General features: G+C 50.4%; 1 protein-coding gene across 3 annotated transcripts in view; it reads right to left on the bottom strand.

The window, feature by feature from the left end:
* Positions 1 to 1,980: 1,980 nt before the first annotated feature.
* The window catches only part of EMILIN2 (elastin microfibril interfacer 2), a 66,788-nt gene continuing 47,372 nt past the window's right edge, over positions 1,981 to 21,396 (bottom strand). Inside the window, exons 5-8 of one of the 3 annotated variants that reach the window (XM_063640818.1) lie at positions 8,898 to 9,299; positions 7,028 to 7,060; positions 6,210 to 6,338; positions 1,981 to 2,986 (exon numbers count right to left, since the gene is read on the bottom strand). In XM_063640818.1, coding sequence (XP_063496888.1) covers positions 2,649 to 2,986; positions 6,210 to 6,338; positions 7,028 to 7,060; positions 8,898 to 9,299 — 902 coding nt within the window. In that variant the 3' untranslated portion in view covers positions 1,981 to 2,648. The remainder of the gene's footprint in view (positions 2,987 to 6,209; positions 6,339 to 7,027; positions 7,061 to 8,897; positions 9,300 to 21,396) is intronic. The other 2 variants (XM_063640821.1, XM_055237036.2) reach the window with 2 other exon arrangements.

Below are 21,396 nucleotides of genomic sequence, written 5' to 3'. Positions count from 1 at the left end.
GCAAATACATAAATTGTGAGAAAATTAGTCACCTGGGAAAGCTAGATTAACATGCCAACCAGGAAGTAATTTCAAATGCAGTTTAAGGTGTGCATTTATTGATGATACCATTTTGTTTTTAATCGTGTAAATGAGGCCATTTGTTAGTGTTACGTGGAGGTGAGGAGGGGATGTCACAGTCCTTCTCTACTTAAGAAGTGTCCTGACCTTTTCTCAGCAACAACTTGATATCAGAAGTTGTGAACTTGGCTGGGCATGGTGGCTGACACCTGTAATCCCAGCACTTTGGGAGGCCGAGGCGGGCAGATTGGCTGAGCTCAGGAGTTCGCGACCAGCCTGGGCAACACGGTGAAACCCTGTCTCTACTAAAATACAAAAAATTAACCGGGCATGGCAGCGTGCACCTGTAGTCCCAGCTACTCGGGAGGCTGAGGTAGGAGAATTGCTTGAACCCGGGAGGCGGAGGTGGTTGCAGTGAGCTGAGACTGCACTACTGTACTCCAGCCTGGGCGACAGAGTGGGACTGTCTCCCAAAAAAAAAAAAAAAAAGTTGTGAGCTTGTGCCTGATTCTGTCTCAGGGTTTGGTATGCCTCTGACTCGCAGGCACTACTTCAGGGGTGATGACTTCTTGAAGGGCTGCTTCAAACCCCACAGCCTTAAGCTCAGCTGACCTTGTTCTACTACCTGTACAAAAAGACAGCCTTTCCCTTTCTAAAGATGTCTCCTAAGTGGGCCAGGATCCACCTGTCTGTCATCCAGCTTTATCTCAAAGTAGAGGCAGGCTCCAGCCATAATGGGGAATATTCTGTTTTGCCTGTCTTGAATACACAGAGCTGAGATTCACCATTGTTGGTGAGTAGAGATGCACTGAAAGGAGGACTGGGTTTTACCCGATGTTCCAGACCCATCTACGGAGTAGGGAAAGCAGCAGGTAGTCATCACCCACCTTCTGCCTGAGCACGTCCCCTTGGGCACCGAGTGCGGTCTTCTCAAAAGGAGCGTGAGGGGAGAGGATGATGGCGCTTGCCGGCTGGGTTTTCCTGAAAACACTGCTGCACTGGGGTGCTTTCCATGAGTCATTCCTAGGACAGCCAAGGATACTCTGACAGCTCTCTTTAGCCAGTTCCCCAGCTGTCGTAATGGGGTGAGATGTCATTCTCTCTCCCGCTGCTGGACAAAGAGGTCCAAATTTTAAATAGTAAAACGGCAAACCTTTAGTTCTTGCTCATGTCTTCCTAGCTGTGGCGGGGGGAGTAAATAGGAACTCTGAAGTGTCCAGTGGCCACCCTGTAAATTCATTTGCAAACAATTCTTAAAGCATTTTTTTACAGCATAAGAGCATCTTCTGGGCCAAGGAAACTGCAGCTCCTGTTTCTACCGTCCAAACCTTTCCCCAGTGGGACTTGATTAACCAGTAGGTTTTACCAACCTGATCCACAGAGACTACCTTGAACTAAGGGTGCTGAGAGGTCTCCGTGGCCACTGGTGACAGATTAATACTCCCGGGCCTCCCCTCAGTGGAGGCATCTTGCTGTGTGAAGATGCCGTGTTCTCAGATGGGCTCAGCTGTCAGTGTGTGGCCAGCGTTAGGTTGAGCCTCCTGCTGCTTAGAAACCCGAGAGCTCGGCGAGCTGTGTCTGCTGGAGATTGGTGCAGTGAAGCAGCAGGGATCGAGTTAGCCTGGGCAGCTGCTGTGGTCTGAGTGCAGCATCCCCAGAGGAGCCGCTCCAGCTGCAGATGACATGGGGCCTTGACCTCCGTGCACATCTGGTCCGTCTTCACAAGCCAGAAACAAAACCCAAGTGTATAGCTTGGATGCGGAGGGGTAACAGTTTTGTAGCTGAGATAGATTAGATTAATTTTACTCAAGATTATTTTCTGTAGCCCTTTTTGAAACAAAAAATTTCTTAAGTTTGCTTTTTAGCAACAACTCCCGATCTGTAAGGGACCACACTTAAATTAACAAAAGTAACTGGAAATGGCTTTACATCTTTATTGACACTCCCTGTCTTTCCACTTAAATTGTACATGCCATTTAAGGAGCCCAGCAAGCTTTGGGAACAGTCTCTAACGCATCCCCATTTGCAGCTGGGCCAAGGCCCGCCTGAGCAGGCTAAGTCCCAGGCGGCAGTGGTGAGCCAAGCAGGAGACAGCCCAAACTAAAGTCAAGGTCTCTGTGTGGCGGCCCGGGCCACTTCGGCACTTCAGTGTTTAAACTTCTGCGTGCAGTGTACAGACAGACAGCTGGCCACAGTGCTGCCCTGCAGTAAAGACCAGCCACAGTGGCCGGCTCTCCCCTGCCTCCCTCCCAGCCCACAGTCAGACGGAGCCTCTGTGGCAAGCCCAGGCCCAATCCAGGGCCCTCGGAGTGTAGACACAGGTGGAGGCCTTTCCAAGTCTTCCAGTTGTCCAGTTAGAGTGGCAGAAAAGTCAGTGGCCACATTCACCGTGTGCCTCACTCTCTGCAGCCTGGCCGGATGCAGTAAGGCATGGTGGCCTCAACAGTGAGGGAAGGCCTTTATGTTGGGGACAGGTGGTGGGCATATGTGGAAACTCTAGCCCCGTGCTTCCATTACATACAAAACCGAATATATTAAAGCTTTAGAGTTTTTACAACTATCTTTCCCCTGACATCTCCCCAGTCACCTTAGAGGTGGGAAAGGAAAGGATATAAGAAAACCCCACTAAATGTGGAGTACATTTCGTCAAAGTCTGTGTGAGCCAGCTTGCCCCCAGTCACCACAATGTTGACTGCATCTCCCGCCTTCAGGTGCACAATGAGGTGGAATGCCCCCGGGCCCCCGCAGGTGTGCAAAGCCCCTGGAGGGCGGTGGTATTCCAGGAACTCTCTCCTGTACCCAGCAGTATGCAGCTGGGCCACGCTGGCGTTGGAGACCGACAGCACTGCTTCCACGTAGGCGTCTCTCTCAGGGGTGAGTGTGGCCGTGATCAGGTAGCGCCCATCATAAGGAGCCGTGAAGACCCCTGCGGGTAGAAAGGCAAACCCTGTGCTCACCTGCTGTCGTCACAGCCTTTGCCATGGCAGTAAGTGGCCCCCCAGTGGTTAACCTGGGCCTGGGAGACCAGCCATCTCTGTCTTCCCATGGCAGCTGGCTGCCTGCCTCAGCTTCTTTTTATGCTCATCCCCTACAGCCTACCCGTGGGGCAGAGGCCACCTTAGCCCATACCACTTTTTGCCATGGACCTAAGAATGCCTCTTGGAGGCATTCTTTATTGGAAGCACCTAAAGGCTAAAGTCAGCCTCAAAGCTTGGCTGCTGGGCAGAATACCCGTGAGGCAGGGCCAATAAAAACGAAGCTTGCCACCAACCCAGGGAGAGGCAGACATGGCACCATGTAACCCCAGGGGCCATGCCAGGCTTCTCCTGTAAGAGGCCATTCTCCCCACACTGGGCAATGGCCAGAAGTGAGCACTGATACTCAGCCCATGACACACACATTCTGGGCCCAGGGTGGGAAAGGAAGTGGTGGCCAAAGGTGAGGAAGGTGGAAAGATCTGTACATGTCACAATTCACTAAGCAGAAGCAGCTGTAGGTGGCCCCATAGCTAGGAGAGTCAGTGCCAACACCAAATGCTGGCAGGAATGGCCATCACTCACGGGCTCTGCAGTGGGCACCAGACCTTGCCGCTGATCACAAGCCAAGAGTGGACATAAAATGGAGGGCCCAGGAGCTAAAAAGAGTGGTCCTGGCCATGCATGGTGGCTCATGCCTGTAATCCCAGCACTTTGGGAGGCCAAGGTGGGCAGATCACCTGAGGTCAGGAGTTTGAGACCAGCCTGGCCAACATGGATAACCCCATCTCTACTAAAAATACAAAAAAAATTAATTAGATGGGCATGGTGGTATGCACTTGTAGTCTCAACTGCTCAGGAAGCTGAGGCACGAGAATCCCTTAAACCTATGTGGTAGAGGTTGTGGTGAGCCGAGATGGCACCACTGCACTCCAGCCTGGGTGACAGAGGAAGACTGTCTCAGGAAAAAAAAAAAAAAAAAGTGGTTGTCAGGAGCCCAAGCCTTCAATCTGCTCTGGAAAACAGAAGAGGCCTGGCTACCCAGTCCCCTTCCCAACTTCGAGCAGCAAGTAACTGAGGGCTTTCCAGAGGCTTCCTAAGGTACCTGGCCCTGAGGCCAGCACCAGCCCTGGTGTTTTGAACGTGGCCTTCACCTTTGTTCAGAGTCGCCGGTGGTGAAGCCTCACTCAGTTCACCCAGAATTTCCTTTCTGCACCTGCTCCATGCAAGACAAGAGGTAGCTCTGGGAATGTGAGACTAGAGGTCACAGTCCCTGCCTGCAAGCGCCACCTGACCTGTCCAAGCAGACGAACCGTCCCTATGGCCAAGGCAGTGCAGAGTGACCTGGGGAGCATGGCCTTGTTACAGTCAGGCAGATGGGAGCAGGGCAGGAGAGCCCCTACCCCAACTAGGAATGTCAGGCAACCATCAGATGATGGTCCTGCAGTTGTTAACTGTCTCTCTAAATTAATGATTGGTTGCAGCCAGCACCACAGAAAGGCAGTCGCCCAATAGTCAGACAACCTGAAGCTGATGATCAGCTGCTTCCAGATAAGATCTCCAGAGTTGGGCGATGAAGCTCATGCATGCGCATTAAGAGGCAAAAATGATGTTTCAAATGGTGTTTAACTGGTGTGTGACCTTCCTGGGAACACCTGACTGGTGCAGGAAGAACACCTCACGTGGGCACACGCACAACTCCAGGAAACACTGCGCATGCCCCCCTCTTAGGCACTGGCAGGCCCCTGTGCATGCGGACGGCCCCCCAAGGGAAGAATCAGGAAAGGAACGCAACCCCAGGGAAGCATGCCAATGTATAAGACCCCAAGTCACCGGTCAGACCGCACTTGAATCTCTCAAGTCACCCACTTGGCCGTCTTCCGAGTGTACTTTCCTTCCTACTCTAAAACTTGCCTCAGTCTCACTCTGCCTCGTGCCCCTTGGTCATATTCTTCTGAGGAGGCAAGCATTGAGACCTATATGGATTCCCCTTCACTGATGTACTGACCCCCAAAGGCGACTGCCACTCTGAGCAGAGGCCTGGAGGCCTGTGGGGCCCAGGAGGAAGCTACACGGCGGTGGAAAGTAAGTGGCGTTCCTCTCGCCTTGACCTTAGATGCCAAGCTCCAGCTTAATCAGCCCGGGGCACTGAGAATTTCTCTGAGTTCTGCAGGTAACTTAGGCTTGCTAACATAACAGTTAAGAGCCACTGACTAAGGACAGATGGGATTTAGCCAGACAGTGACCAGACAGGGCAAATGTGAGGCTGGGGGTGGCTAAAAACTACCAAGAAGGAAACCAAGTCCCCCTCCCTCCCAGTGGCTTATGGGTGGCAAGGCCTCCCTGAAATCCACTGCCCCACCCCCCTCCAGGAGGCCCTCTTCACAGTGCGTGAGCAGAACAGTGACTGCTGAGGGCAGAGAGAGGTCAGGAAAGACCCCGGGCTGTGGGGACCTCCCCACACCTGCCTGGGAGCTCTGTCCTGATGGGCCCCTGCTTTCCTTGGAGCTGCCCTCAGTCCGGGCAGAGCAGCCCAGCCCAAGTGGACACTGATGGCACACAGGGAACCCGGAGGTAAACTCCACACCCATGATCCTTGGGACCCCCAGAAACAACCCGGGGCAGGGGGACACGCCAGGCGCTGCAGAAAGACTCAAGCTCCCAGCTGAAGGGATTCTGTTGCGGAGCATGAGGCCCTCTGAGGAGCGCAGTCCCTCTTCTGGCTCTGTTCATCATCAACTAGGAGACCCTGAGGGAGCCTCCCGTTTGTCCTGGCCCAGGTTGTCAGGATGACTGTCAGAGCCCAAGAGAGAGGGGTGCAGTGGTGGCTATCAGAGGTGGCCAGGGCATGGCGGGCTGTGCCGGCAGAGCCCTCGTAACTGCCGTAAAAAATGAATAGCAACCCCAGTGGTGAATGCTGAGGACTAGCGTGTTGACCTCACGACTAGAAAATATTACACACCCATGCAGCCTGCAGCCCTCGAGCCGGGAAACATTCTGCGTGAAAGCCCACAGAGTGGGGCAGAGGAGTGCAGGCCCACTTGGGCATCTGCTCCAGGGTGGCATCCTCCCTGAGCCCACGGGACGCTGGGAACCAGCCAGCCATGGTGGGAGGGGTCCCACCTGCGTTGGGGTAGGAGGAGGACACAGTATCAGTTCCCTTCAAACACTCACCCGTGCTGGGGTTATAAACATCCCCGTCGTTCACCAGCACTTTGTTAAAGAGGACAACGCCCCCATCGCTGGGGAAAGGCTTCTGGGTGAGCCCCGCAGAAAAAGACACCAGAGAAGGCACTGGAGCTCCTGGAGCAGAGAAAGGATGGAATGGATTGACCCACGGACTTCTGTCCTCTAGGGGGAGGGCCTGGAAAACTGAGGCCTACGTGCCAGGCCCATTTTATTTCACCCAAAGTGGTGAAGCAAACTCCTCATGCCCAAGAGCCAGAGGGTTCCCTGTCTGAGATCAGCAGACAGGACAGCTGAGGAATCTGAGAAACTGGACAGACTCTTGTTAGGAGGGTGTGTGAGAGGCTGGGCATGTAAGCATATGAGATGAGCATGTGTGTGTGTGTGCGCACACTTGTGAGCACACGTGTTAGGAGGCCAGGCAGTGGGTGCATCATCATCTAGGGAGCTGCTTCCTTACTAATAAATCAGTAAAACCTGGAGCCCCAGGAAGCTCATCAGGACCACACAAGGGCAGAGGCCCACCCAGTGATCCCCTTGGGAAACTTAATGAGCTGGGATGATGGAGGAAGGAAGATTCCTTGTCTTGGGCCTGACTCTGACCCTCTCTGGGGAGCAAACCTTGGGGAATTTGGTCCACTGTAGTCAGCAGAGGGCTGTCCCAGTGCTGCTGGTGGGTGGGGAAGGGCTGGGCCCAGGCTTGATTTGTGTTAATAGCCTGGAGGGAGGAGGCAGGAAATGCAGAGGAGGGGCAGAGGCCACCAAGGAGACCGCTCCTCCTGCCCCTGGTCTCTCAGCAGACGTACCTGGGGAAGCTACAGGAGGTGACTTCGGGTATCCTGAAAAACAAAGGAAATGGCATGTCAAACAAGATCCTAAGCACCAGCTCCTTGTTCTGAGCCCCCTTTTTTCTCTTTGCTCCTCACAAGTTCAAATCGAGTCTTCACTAGTATAGAAACAGACATAGAACAAGGGCACCCACTGTCACTGCCCTCCTACAAGCAGAGGCACATTTGTACCAGCCTGTCCCTGCTTCCTCACTAGCCCATTTATCCCTGGCGGGGAAGAGGGCACTGAGGGCAAGCTGGCTGCAGGAAAGAAAGAGATGGGCGCTGGAGCCTTGGAGGCTTCTCTGCGACTGAGAGTCACACAAGCCAACGAACATTTGCCCTCTAGCAGTGTTCTGTTCAAGAGCTCTACCTTCAATTAGACTGAACGCAGTACTTATTAAATGGAGGCATGGATGGGTGGGTGCAGAAGTGGAGGGACAAATAGATGGATGAGTGGATGCATGCAGGGAAGAGTGCACGGCTTGATGCGTGGATGGATGTGCACATGCATAGGTGGGTAGACAGATACGTGCATGGATACATGGGTGGGTGGGTCCCTGGGGTGCCCCAGCCTCTGCATATGAGGATGCATATGTGGGTGGATGGATGTGTCGATGGGTGGATACGCTGATAGATGTGTGTGTGGGTGGCTGGATGGAAGGGATACATGGATAGATGCATGGGTGAGTGCTGCATGCATGGAAGGGTGTGTGGATGGACAAATGAAGGAACAAATAGCCCAAGAGAGCCTAAGCATCCATGATACATGGAACTAACAGAAAATAAGTGTTATCTTAGAAAACAGGACATCTGCCTAAGAGCTGTGATCACCGCAGCTCAGGTATCTTAGAAGGAATAGAAAAAAGAAAGCTGGTGAGAGAAAATGTCTCCTTCTCAGCAGTGACTCAGCCTTCCAGACAGCCGTGGGCATCAGGGGCCTTGGGTGCACCAGGCTAACACCGATGGGGAACAACCCCAGCCCTGCCAGTGTCTGCATGTCCCTGATGGTCAGCCTGGTCTGACTCACGGTTTGCATTGTTCTATGCATGTATCTATGGCAGATGACATGACCTGCCCCATTCAGGGTCATCTGTTTATCTGTTATAGCCACAAACCTCAGTTTCCTCATCTGTAAAACAACACTGGCTTCACAGTGCTGTTAGGAGGGCTGCAGGAGATCCAGATGCGGTTCAGTCCCTGGCACGTGGTGGGTATCCCACAAATGCTCACTTCCTTCTCCTCCTGTCTCTACTATGACACCACCCCCACTGTCACCACGACAGTAATGGTGTGGACATTCACAACTCATGGGGAGCACTTCCCAGTGGGGCACTGAACTGGGCTTTTCTCTATCCTCACAGTAACCCTCTGAGGTCCTGCACTCTCCTCATTTTATGGTTGAAGGAACTGCAGCTCACAGAGCTCAGGAAGCTGCCCCAAGTCCCAAAGCCTGTGGTTGACAGCCTTCCTGCCTAGCCACGCTGTTGTGCCACCTGCTTTGCTACTACCCAAGCTCCCAATACCCTTCTGGTTTCCAAGATCCTTCCTGCTGGGAATCAATGAGCTGCCCGTGTGGCACTGGTACTCCAACTGGCGGGGCCACTCAGTATTTCTAAGTATAGACAACTGTACTGTCCTTGAGGTGCCCCAGCCTCCGCGTGCTGGATTAGCATGAGCGGTCCCTCAGGCCTCGGCATCCTTCCAAAGCTGCATTTCTGAACTTGTCCCCCTGAAGGCTGGACCCCGGACCGCCAAGCCCCTCAGCAGACCCCGAGGCTCAGGCGGAAGTTCTGGGCTAGCCCCGCACTCCTCACCACGCTCCTCCCCGCGCAGCCCTGGGCCTCACCTGGTGCGCCCGCAAAGCCTTCTGCGCTGGGGATGGTCCCGCTCCGGGTCTGGCCATCCACGCCGCGCCGCAGACCCCGCCCAGACACGCCCGCGCCTGCGGGAGGCCCGGCCTGGCCCATCTCCATGATGACCCCGGTGGAGCCTGGCAGCTGGGGCAGCCCAGTCCGGCCGGGCCAGGCTGGTGGGGGCGGCCTCTCCTCAGGGGGCCGCGGCAGCAGGGGCTGCTGGGGCAGGACAGGCCAATGGGGCAGGACGGGCGGATGGCCCGCGGATGGCCGTCGCCCAGGGTCCTCTGGGGTTGCGGGGCCGCTGGGCCTCGGCGGGGTGGGCTCCGGCTGCGGCGACTCCTTGGGGGCCTCTGAGGGCGGCGGGGGCGAGGGTGCCTCTGAGGGCTCCTCTGCTGGGCGTCGGGGAAAAAGAAACACACAGGATTAGGAAACCTCAGCCCTGACTGCCCCGTCAGGGTCCCCTCCATGAGTCCCGGCGAGTGGGGTCCCCGTGAGGACTCTGCGGCCACCCCTGCGACGTCACGCTAGCAGGACACACGGGCGTCCGCCTGCATCTTCCGAGGACGCCGTGGGCCACCCGAAGCCGCCAGGGAGCCCTGCCCAGGGCCGTGGGGTTTCCAGCCTCTCCTGCGTAGACGGCTGCACTTTCCAAACCGGCCTCATTCTTGGCTCCGGCATCCAACAATTCCCGATTTCACAGCACGCGGACACCATGGGTGCACCGCAAATGACTGAAAGGGACCTGAGGCCACCGACCCCCTCACAGTCTCTGAAACACGCTCCTCCCAGGGCCCCACGGCCTCTCCCGCGGGCTGCCGAGGGACCCTGCCGGAAGGCCCCAAGGCTGCGCTGAGGCCGTGCGGAGGGCTCAGGCTCCACGGGGGCCACAGCCACAGCGCTCACTTCGCCAGCCGAAGGAACTTGCAACGGAGAAACCTCCTGATTTACATTTCCCGGCCCTCTTGGGAAGCAGCCGGAAGCTGCCGCCCTTTCCTCCTTTGAATTCGTTCCTGGAACTAGCCCTCCAGGAAGCCCCTCCCGACCGTCCACAGGACGCCTAAAAATACCCGGGTCTGGCTGAGGAACCACTCACAAAGAAACGCCATCCCCCCCGCCCCCATCAGTCTGGTGCCCACAATGCCCAGAGTTTCAAAGTGCAACAAATTTGATTTTTCTTTAGGACCCAACAAAAATCAGTAGCTGCCTCTCGACCTGCTGCTGTCTAGTTTTGTTTTAAAACTTACTAAGCGGGCTGGGCGCGTTGGCTCACGCCTGTAATCCCAGCACTTTGGGACGCTGAGGTGGGCAGATCACTTGAGCCCCCAAATTCGAGACCAGCCTGACCAAGATGGCGAAACCTCATCTCTTCCAAATACACACACACACACACACACACACATAGCCTGGTGTGGTAGAGCACACCTCTAATCCCAGCTACTCGGGAGGCTGAGGCAGGAGAATCACTTGAACCCAGGAGGTGGAAGTTGCAGTGAGCCAAGATCGCCCACTGCACTCCAGCCTCACTAAGCTGGGGAGAAGGGCAGTGGAGGTGGTTGATGGGTTCAAAAATATAGTTAGACAGAGTTAATAAGATCTAGTATTTGATAGCACAACAGGGTGATTGCAGTCAGCAATTATCTTTTGCACATTTTTAAATAAAAGAGTAGAATTGGAATGTTTGTAAAGAAATGACAAATGCTTTGGATAATAGGTACCCTATTACCCTGATTATTATACACTACATGCCTGTATCAAAATACCTCATGTACCCCATACATATATACATCTACTCTGTACACATAACACCTAAAAATTAAAAAAATTAAACTAAGATAAATATGGCAGATCAAATACATGCCCCCCTCTCCACCCGCAGAGGCAGGTTGCCAGAACACCCTGAGAGAGGCAGTTTCTCCAACAGCCTTTCCTAACCAATGTTCCATGAGAGAAGCCCAAGAGAAAACAATTTGAATGATTACTTTCTCAGTTTTCCCTGAGGATGATACAGAGCTAATTCCATTCTAGATACAGAGAAGTTAGTTCACTCCAAACAATAGAATGGCATCAGGATTTACATCTCTTTAGAACCCTGGTTGAGAAAGGCTGGGTTAGACAGAGAAACTGAGGCAGATGGATTGAAAAACATGCAGATACCAGCTACAGTGGAAGATAGGAGTAAGATACCAGTCTAAAAACACTAAGTGAAAGTCTGCTCCCTGAATAAAGAGGCTCACAGTCCCCATCCTCTGCTGAGCTCCCAGCCACTTGCTTATACCTCTAGCTGGAGATAGGAGGATTCTTCAAATTGACCCTATAATGATGCCCACAGTTGTGAAACTCTATCTAGTGTCTCCCCATTAAATGTGAACCAAAGTCAAAATCACCTGACATATGAGGAAAGCCGCCTGTGTGAACGACAGGGACCAAAGCAAGCCACACCAACTAATGAAAAAGAACTCTAAAGAGACAGACACAGTGCAAGAAAATAAACATATAACTACCCTCGGAGAAGTAGAAGACATTGCATCCAAGATGCAAGAATTGATTGCTGTACAAAAGGGATAGTCAGAGAATAAGGGTGAGCCTTTGCTGATTAAAAAGGCACTTGCCAAAATCAGAGATTTCAATGAAAGGCTTGGTAGACAAAAATTAAGGAAATCTTTCAGAAGATAGAATATGATGACAAAATGATGATCAATAGGAAGGAAATCATAAGAAAATTAAAGGGTCAACCTAGGAAGTCCTTCCAGAAAAAAAGAGATCAGAAAAACTGGTATGTAGGGGTAATGGGATGGTAAGGAGATAATTATCAAATAAACACACAACTTCCCAGAACTGAAGAAAATGAAAGATCCCAGCACAATTATTGAATAAAAGGAATAAACCAAGCCACATTCAGAACACTGAAGATAAAAAGGAGATATTACAAACTTACAAGGGAAAAAAATGTAAAAAGTGACTGCAAATCAGGAAGGCATCACCAGGCTTCTCAACAGTATTGGAAACTAGAAGAGAAGGGAACAATGTCATCAAATAATGATAGAATATAATTGTCAACCTTGAATTCTATACCCAGCAAAAATACCCATCAATTACAAGAGTAGAATAAAGATATTTTTAGACAGGCAATATTTTTAAAATTTTAAAATGCTATCTCTCAAGCACCCTTTCTTAAAAAGGTATTGGGAAATGTGCACTACTGAAACAAGGGAGTAAACCATGAAAAAGCAACAGAGAGTAAAGAAAGGGGAGAGAGGCTAAAGACATTTCTAGGATAGTAGTGAAGGCAGGCTCAGATTGAAAGCCTTATTGCAAAAGTCTAGTGAATAACCAGTCCAGGTTAGATCAGAAAGAGCAAGAATTCCAGGAGGGAGGTCAATTTTTAAAAAAATGGAACTGACAAATGATCTGATACTTTTTATGATGTAGAAAATTGTATTAGGAGGCTGTTGAAGGGTAGGAAGACTCCAAAATAGATACATAGGATATAAGCAACACTACTACCAATTAAGAGAAAAGTAAGAAGGAAAGCAACACAACCTTAGAGAGCTATTGGGCTCAGCATAGCATAGATGTTGCATATGGACTGTAGGATAACTCTGTTGGGAACTGGGAGGAAGGGGAGTCAATATACAATGTCTAACGCTGATAAATCAATTTAGAAATACGGAGGTAAGTACCAAAGAAAAACAGCTGGAAGAGTTACATGTGGCTGCCTCTGGGGCATGGGAAGAAGGATGGAGAAGGGGGCAGGGGAGCTGGTTTTCATTATGAGCTTCTCAGCGTTATTTTACTTATTTTTATAAAATATAATTGTAGAAGAAACTGAGGGCCTGTTTCTGCCCTTTCCCCTCTAATCCAAGCACACTTGAGTTGACTCCTCATCTTTCTTTTCTTTCCTCCTCCTCTCTGGACATCATCTCCCTGGCTCAGAAGCTGGCCTGCCTCCCAGGGCACACGCCTCTGCCTGAGCCCCAGCCCCACCCTCCCTGCTCGTCTTGGATCGGCTCCGTCTGACATCACTCCTCTCTCTTCTCAACCTCTCTTTCCTTCCTCCCCACTAGTTTCTTCCTTTTAGCCCAGGCGTATGTCTCTCCATCGAAAACTCAGGGGAAAACAGAATTTTCCTCTGTCCTTCAACCCTCGATAAGTTACAGTCAGCAAAACATCTTAAAATGGCAAAACACAGGCCCCCCAAACTGGCCCTTATTTTCTCCCCTGTCCCCACCAACCCATCAAATCACCCTTTTCCTCTGAAGTCCGCCCTCGTTCTCCCTCATCCAGGCACACGGAGTCCTATTTCACTCTTCCTTCTCCTTTGGTCTCCCCCTCCCGCTCTTTCACACACAAATTTGTTGCTAAGCCCAGCTGATTCTAATTTTGAAATATTGCTTGGATCCTTCATTCACACCTTTTCCAGAATCCTCTTTAGAAAGCATTCTAATCATATTATTTTCTGCTCAAAAATCTTCCATTGTTCTCTACCTCTCGTAAAAATCAAACTGACTCTCTTCGGCCTGATGTTCCGAGTCTCCCGCCTCCTTTGGCTGCCATCAGTATGCTCACTGGTACCCAGCTCTCATGTGACTTCCCTGGCTTCGTGCCTTTGCCATGTACAGCCCTGAAATGGCCTCTTCCAGCACCCTCACTGAGAGAAACGGCACCCACTCCTGAAGTCCCAGTTCAAAACCACCTCTTCCATGAAGCCTTCTTGGATTGGCCCAGCAGGCTTGAACAGTCCCGTCTCTGCACCAGGAAACAACATGGACCTCTGGGGGCTCTTTCTGTGGTTCAGACCTTTCCTCTCTGGCTGACTGATGAGTACTTGAGCATCTTAATTCTCTGCCATCCCCAGGGCCTAGCACAAGGCCTGGTAACTGACATTGAACAATTTAAGTATTGGGTGAATAAAAGAAGGCTCAACCTATCTGCGACAGGCGCTATGGGCCATGCACCCTAATTCCTGCCAGCCATTAAATTGGGGACCCTAATTTTGCCAAAAATAATTGCCATTCTGGGGTCCTAACAAGGCAGTTCTGATACATATAGGGCAGTGATCATTCTGTCTTTTACTATAATCCATTTTAATATATCCATTACTCCCTCAACACCCAGACTTGTTACACTAGTGGAAGGCAGAGGAAAAAGAATGAACTAAGGTATTGGTTGAGCCAAATATCCTCAGTGGATCTCCTTGGGGAGTCCGTGCATGAGTGCCGTGGACGGCTGAAGGCTCCAAAGCAGCCCGCCACATCATAGCAAAGACAGTCATGAAAAAGCGACGTCTCATTGGGATAGGTGCCCCCAGCCCTGGCCTCTCCCAGCTCCGGCTCAGTCCACAGCATCACATGGGGTGCCGAACGCACACATTTATGACCAAGTCCTAACAAAGGCTGGATAGCACTCTGCTCTTTCTGGAAAGAGACCTCTCCAGCAGCCGACTGCTTTCTGAACTGAACATGTGTTTCTAATTCAAGAACAGACCATTTGAAATGAATTCTTCATAAGAGCCAAGGTTGCTCCTCATGTGTTTTAACTCCTGAGGAATGATAGGGACAGACCAGCCACACCGCACCAGGCCTGCCTGACACCCTGCATGGGTTGGGTAGGGTTGCAGCTTCACCACGGGTGAACCTGACATGTAGGGATTAAAAGCCATTCGCTCTCCTGGAAAGCTCCTGTTAAAAGTCAATTTCAAAACCAAACATCAATTTCAACTTTTACTAAAACAAAGACTTTCCTAAGAAAATCCCCAATAATTCATGGGGCTGATGTGCTAAAAATGAGTGTCTTCCCCCTGAACTAACACCCTCGCTCATTACAGGAGTCAGGGGTTGCCTCCTGTCTCCAGGAAGCCCTGCTTTCTGCAAGAGCCCTGAGCAGCCAGGCTGCAGGAGGAGACCTGGGGAAAGGGTTGGCCCTGTTCTTGGCAACTAAGGGGTGTCTTGTCACAGAGCAGAGGCTGTTGGAGAAAGCCTGGCCTTAGCTGTTAGAGCCTGTGGTTGAGACTCGGCTGTGGGAAAGCCACTGAAACCTTGTCCATGCAATGGGCTCAACCTGCAGTGCCCTCCTGTCATCCAGGCAGAAACTGATGCCAATCAGACAAAGCAATGGATGTGGGTGTACCCTGCTAATGCCCCGCTATTTGTAAAACACTGTGCAAATGTTAAGCGTAATTCATCAGAACTCCAGTGAAGGTGAAATCTGATCTCCCTGCCATCCAAAAGGTATACCTGCTGACCAAATGCTGAAACTGGAGAAGTATTTTAAAGATGATGATCAAGACTTGAGACTTTTTTTTAAAAAAAAGCATCAAAGTGCTGACATACAGAATGCTAAGCGGATGGATGGAAGATGCTTTCACAGTTGACTGCTCCGCTGAGTGGCAAAGCTCTAGTTCCTGGGAAATAACCCCATACCATCACAGACTGAAGCCTGAGAAATGCTGGACTCATCAGAAAATTCAGAGAAACTGTCGCTTGTGGTGCTGAATGGGCCCAGGGTGAGCTTAGATAAAGGGGCTTTTTCGAAGAAACAGTTGTTGGTCTCCCCTGCGGGACAGGAGGGCAGGCCACCAAGGTGGCTGACAAGCAAGCATGTAAAAGTATCCCTGGGGCTGAGAAGGCAAACATGCATTCCCTGGAATAGTTCTATTCCAAGTCGATGTCCACCTCAACCCTGCTTTTGAGCTGGGCACTGTGGCTCATGCCTGCAATCCCAGTACGTTAGGAGGCTGCACTGGGAGGATCGCTTGAGGCCAAGAGTTCGAGACCAGCCTTTCAACATAGCCAGACTCTGTCTCGACAAAAAAATTTAAAAAATTAGCTGGGCATGGTTGTAGTTCTGGCTATTCAGGAGGCTGAGGCAGGAGGAGAGCATGAGCCCAGGAGGTCAAGGCTGTAGTGAGCTGTAATCACACCACTGCACTCCAGCCTGGGCAACACAGCAAGACCCTGTCTCAAAAATAAATAAGTAAATGAATGAATGAATGCTGTTTTTGAATTTGGTTTGAATGAAAAAAAAGCCCTCAAGCTTATAAGAGGGAGTACTGTGTTAGTTGCACTGCAGAAGGGACCATATTGACACCAAAATAATAAGACTCCAGACATAACAATGGTGAAACTCATGGGATAGGGCTAAATACAGAAAATGCATCTAAATTTCTGCAAAGTACAAACTAGTGAATGTTGAAATATAAATACAGCTTTAGTCATGTGTGCTAAAATCTGTGGCAATACATTTGAGCTGGAAAGTAATTTGCTATCACAGAACCCCAACAGAGAAGGCGCTCACTCAGCTGAGCATCAGCAGCTCTTGGAATTTTTAAATTTATTTTAGAAATTCACAAGCTGGGCCAGGCGCGGTGGCTCACACCTGTAATCCCAGCACTTTGGGAGGCTGAGGTGGATGGACCACCTGAGGTCAGGAGTTTGAAACCAGCCTGGCCAACATGGTGAAACCCTGTCTCTACTAAAAATACAAAATTAGTGAGGCATGGTGGTGGGCGCCTGTAATCCCAGCTATTCGGGAGGCTGAGGCAGGAGAATTGCTTGAACCCAGGAGGCAGAGGTTGCAGTGAGCCAAGATTGTGCCACTGCACTCCAGCCTGGGTGACAGAGCAAGACTCCATCTGAAATAAAATAAAATAAAATAAAATAAAATAAAATAAAATAAAATAAAATAGCGAGAAAGAAATGCACAAGCTGATTCTAAAATTTATATGGGAGTGCATAGGAGGATCTATACTGCTTGATTTTAAGACTCACTATATAAAGCTACATGAATAAGCCACCAGGAGAGACCTCAAAAACTGGAATGGAATCGAGTCCATAAGTGGGCTCACACAAAGCTGACTTCTGTTGGTGGCGCAGTGTCGGTCAGTGGTTCATTCTGTGTCCTCCCTCCCCTCGACCTCCTCTTTCTTTTTGGGCACAGCTTACCTGGGGTGGGTAGATCCCTCTGCCTCTGGGGTAGCCTTCCTTCAATTTCCAGGACTAGAGCCAGCGGTTTTTTTAGTTACAAATTTAATTACAAGTTCCTGGCCCTCACCTCATCCCTGCTGCTGAGCAGCGATCTCCTGAGTGAGCTGAGGAGTTCTTTTTTTAAGATCCCAGAGGCATTTATGCATGCAGCTCTGGGAAAGCTCCATTCTCAGAACACTGCAGCTCTAAGTTCAAGGCTAAGATGCAGTAGAGCAGCTGCGGTTTACACGAACCAAAGGGCATCGTAGAAACCTGGTGCCTACAGGATAAAGGGGGCGAGTTGTCAGAAGTTCCCTATGGCCTGAATATAAGCAATTTATTGAGCCTTTCTGTGTTTATAAAACTCTAAGTCCATCATGCTACCTTGGGCCTAAACTCTCCCCAAACTCAGCTGATTCTGAGTTGTGGCAAAGGGGTCAGAATGCTGGCATCAGGCAGTGCCCTGGCCAGGCTTTCTGGTTAAATAGTTATTTGAGAAGGCTGTGCTTTTTCACTGTTATAGCTTAACTCAATAAAAATAGTACGCTTAAACCTGCAGCACTCCTAAAAGAAATGCGATGATGAAAATTACTCAGAGACATGAGCAGAAAGGGGTGGGAGAGTAGAAAAAGGAAGTGATGCCGTTATCTCTAGTGTGCTGACATCTAAGCCGGCTGTCTCTTCTTGGAAGCGTGACATCTGGAAAGAGAAATCCCCTGCACCCAGCTACGTCCCTCTGCCTTCCCCTCCTGCTTGCTACCAGCACCCCTTCCTTCCTCTACTGGGAGAGGAACAGTGGGAAGGTGGGGTCCAGCTGAGGCTCAGCCTCTGCGTAGGGCCAGGGGAAGCTAAAGCCAGCTGGGGAGGGCGGGCTGCCCCATTCTCCACATGCTGCTGCCACTAGGCTGCAGGCCGGGGCAGTCCTGGGTCCCAGGCAGGGAGACAGCCTCTGCTGGTCACCCAGTGCCTGGGAGGCAGACTCTGCGGCCAGGACACACCCCCACTCATGGGGATACCTGTGAGTAATTCCCTATGAATCACTCATGGGTCACGCAGACTCTAGTGGGGGTAAGGCTGGGCAACTTGGGGAAAAGGAACAAAAGAGGATCCTGCTGAGAGAGTGTGAAGGCCTGATGCTCCCCGCACCTGTGAAAATGGGAGTGAGTCCATCTGGGAAGGAGGGCTAAACTCCGTGGCTACATTGCATAGGGAATAAAGGGCCTCGAGCCTCCTTTCCATTTATAACCTAATTTGTTCATAAGTGATGAGATTCTGCTCAAAAAAACTATTGATACATGAGATACATGAAGGTGTAAATGCTGAAGAGGGAGATCTCTAGGGTTTTTTTTGTTTGTTTTTTTAAAGAGACAGGACTATGCTGTACTGCCCAGGCTGGAGTGCAGTTGTGCGATCATAGCTCACTGCAGCCTCAGACTCCTGGGCTCAAGGGATCCTCCTGCCTCAGCCTCTCGAGTAGGTGGAAGCACAGGTGCAAACCACCACACCCAGCTAATTTTTAATTTGTACAGACAGGATCTCACTGTGCTGCCCAGGCTGGTCTTGAACTCCGGTGCTCAAGTGATCCTCCTGCCTTGGCCTCCCAAAGTGTTGGGATTAAAGGTGTGAGCCACTGCGCCCAACCATTTCTAAGGCTTTTTATACTGTCTATTTGAACCCCAATTTTAAAAAGAAGAAAAAGAAAGGGAAAGCAAGAAAAACAAAAAAACCCGTGGCCATCTACAGCATCCCCGGAGCCACCAGGGCCCCTCACCCTGTGTCTGCTGTGTTCACAGGCCCTCTCTCACTCTTCCAAGGCTGGAGGCCTGGGGGTTTATAGGTAGAGAAAGGGTGAAAAGTTCAGACATGAATTGATTAAACATCCATTCTAGAGGATGGAGGGTTTAAGTAATAGGTAATTTTCCTGAGTGATTACCAAGTCCAGGACACTAGTTAATCCTCCACTGTTCACAAGCATGGATGAGCTGAGATTTCAACGGAAGTAATCACTCCCCAGCTCAAAATCCTTCAATAGTTTCTCACGGTACTTAAAATCCAGCTCCTTTATCACAGCCTAGAAAGCCTGCCTGATCTCATTCCTACCCTCGCTTTGACCTCATTTTGCTGATGACCTTCTGCCTTGCTTATACACTTGGCCATAACAGTATTCTGGGTTTTTCAAAAGAGCTTCCTCATAGCCTTTGAGAATGCTGTTTCCTCTGCCTGGACCATTTTCTTAAAAGTATATATTTTTTGTATTTTTTGTAGAGACAGGTACTTCCTGTGTTGCCCAGGCTGGTCTCGAACTCTTGGGCTCAAGCGATACACCCGTCTGAGCCTCGCAAAGTGCTGGAATTACAGGCATGAGCCACTGTGCCCAGACTTGTGGACCTTTTGTTCCCCCACCCCCAACTCCAAAAAAAAATTGTCCAGGTGCGCTGGCTCATGCCTGTAATTCCCAGCACATGTAATTACAGCACATGCCTGAATCCCAGGCTGAGGCAGGCGAATCACTTGAGTCCAAGAGTTTGAGACCAGCCTGGGCAACGTGGTGAAACCCATCTCTAAAAAAAAATAAATAAATAACAAAAAAATTAGCTGGGCGCGATGGCACGTGCCAGTAGTACTAGTTACCTGTGTGGCTGAGGTGGGAGGATCACCTGAACCTAGGAAAGTTGAGGCTGCAGTTAGCTGTGATTGCACCACTGTACTCTAGCCTGGGTGACAGAGCAAGATCCTGTCTCAAATATGTATATCTGGCCGGGCGCAGTGTCTCATGCTTGTAATCCCAGCACTTTGGGAGGCTGACATGGGTGGATCACCTGAGGTCGGGAGTTCGAGATCAGCCTGACCAACATGGTGAAACCTTGTCTCTACTAAAAATTAGCTGGATGTGATGGCAGGCACCTGTAATCCCAGCTACTTGGGAGGCTGAGGCAGGAGAATCGCTTGAACCTGGGAGGCGGAGGTTGCAGTGAGCCAAGATCACGCCACTGCACTCCAGCCCCAGCAAGAGAGGGAGACTCCATCTCAAAAAAATTATATATATATTTATTTATTTATTTATTCATTATATATATGCAATATATATATATGCTATATATATATATGTCCTTAACAGAAGGATACGAAAGAGACTTAGATCTATTTAAGCATCAGCTGAAGGCCCTTCTTCTCCCCTGTTGGCTGCTTCTTGGATAATTCAGCCTCACCTCAGTGATGCTTCCAAAGGAAACAGGATCTGTGAAGAGGGCAACAGGCTGAGTAGGAACACCACAGTGTGTGTTCCTGGTCTGGCGATCTGCTTACTGGTCCAAAACCATCACACATCTTCACCTCTGGACCTGTGCTCACTGTGGTAGATATCATGACCACCATTAATCCCCCTTCCCTCCCCAAACATACCAGCCACATCACCCTTCAAGAGCAGACCTGCTTTGACAATAGAACGTGGCAGTGATGCCACTCCAGCTCTGGGCTAGCCTGTGGCAGGCCCAGTAGCTTCCACTTTCCCTTGCCTGTCGCTATAGTCTGACTACTTGAGACTGCCATGCTGTGAGGAAGCCCAGGCTGGCCACATGGAGAGAGGGGCCAGGTGGAGGAGCACCGAAGCACCAGACAAATGACTGAGTCTTCACAGACCTTCCAGTCAACCGCAAGCTGAATGCAGCTGAGTGGGCGACTCAAGCTGATGCCACATAGAGCAGAAGAACCGCTGAGCCAAGCCCTGCCGGGGTTGCTGACCTACAGAATAATGGAAACTAATACATCTTTGTTGTTTTAAGCCAGCAAGATTTGGAATGGGTTGTTATAAAGCAATAAATAGCTAATCCACACTGTCTTCCCCTCCTGCTTTCTGAATCCCACCCATCCGTCAATCAGATCCAGTAACACCTCCTCCTGGAAGCTTCTCTCATCTCACCTTATTCCTCACCCCATCAGCCTCTGTACTCTGCTCGGTAAATACCTACACTGAGGGCTCAGCTCAGGGCTCTCTCCTGAGAATCCCTCCCTGACTTCCACTGTGGGTGCTTCTCTGAACATGCAAGGTAGCTCATTCTCACCCCATTCCTGTGACCATCTGTCTGCTTGTTTCCCCATCAGACTGTCTTTTATCCACAAACTCCCCCACACAGCCATTACCTACCATGTAATAGGGGCTCAATAAGAGCTTATGAACTAAAGGGATACACTGCTATGCCACAAACAATCTCATTCATCTCTCTGCAGACCTGTGAGTCTCTTTCCCACTGTGATTGCAAATGCTTTAGCGTAAGGATTATGCCTACTTATCTCTAGGTCCCCCAAGAGACTTGCACATCGTAGGCACTCAGTAAACATTCTGTTGACTTTTAACTGATTGACATGTCACTTTCATTGTGACCTTAGCTCCAGATTCTCCCATGCACCTCTGATACTCAGGTTCCAGGTCTCCTAGACCTGGATGCTAGACAAGGGCAGAGGAGGCTCTGCTTGTTTATTTCTAGCTCTTTTCCAATCAATGAAATTCTCAAAACTCCATGCAGTCTAC

This window comes from Symphalangus syndactylus, chromosome 1 (genome assembly GCF_028878055.3).
Source record: "Symphalangus syndactylus isolate Jambi chromosome 1, NHGRI_mSymSyn1-v2.1_pri, whole genome shotgun sequence".
NCBI classification, from domain to species: domain Eukaryota; kingdom Metazoa; phylum Chordata; class Mammalia; order Primates; family Hylobatidae; genus Symphalangus; species Symphalangus syndactylus.
The sequence above is the reverse complement of the archived record's forward strand: the minus strand, read 5'-3'. Positions and strand labels throughout refer to the sequence as shown.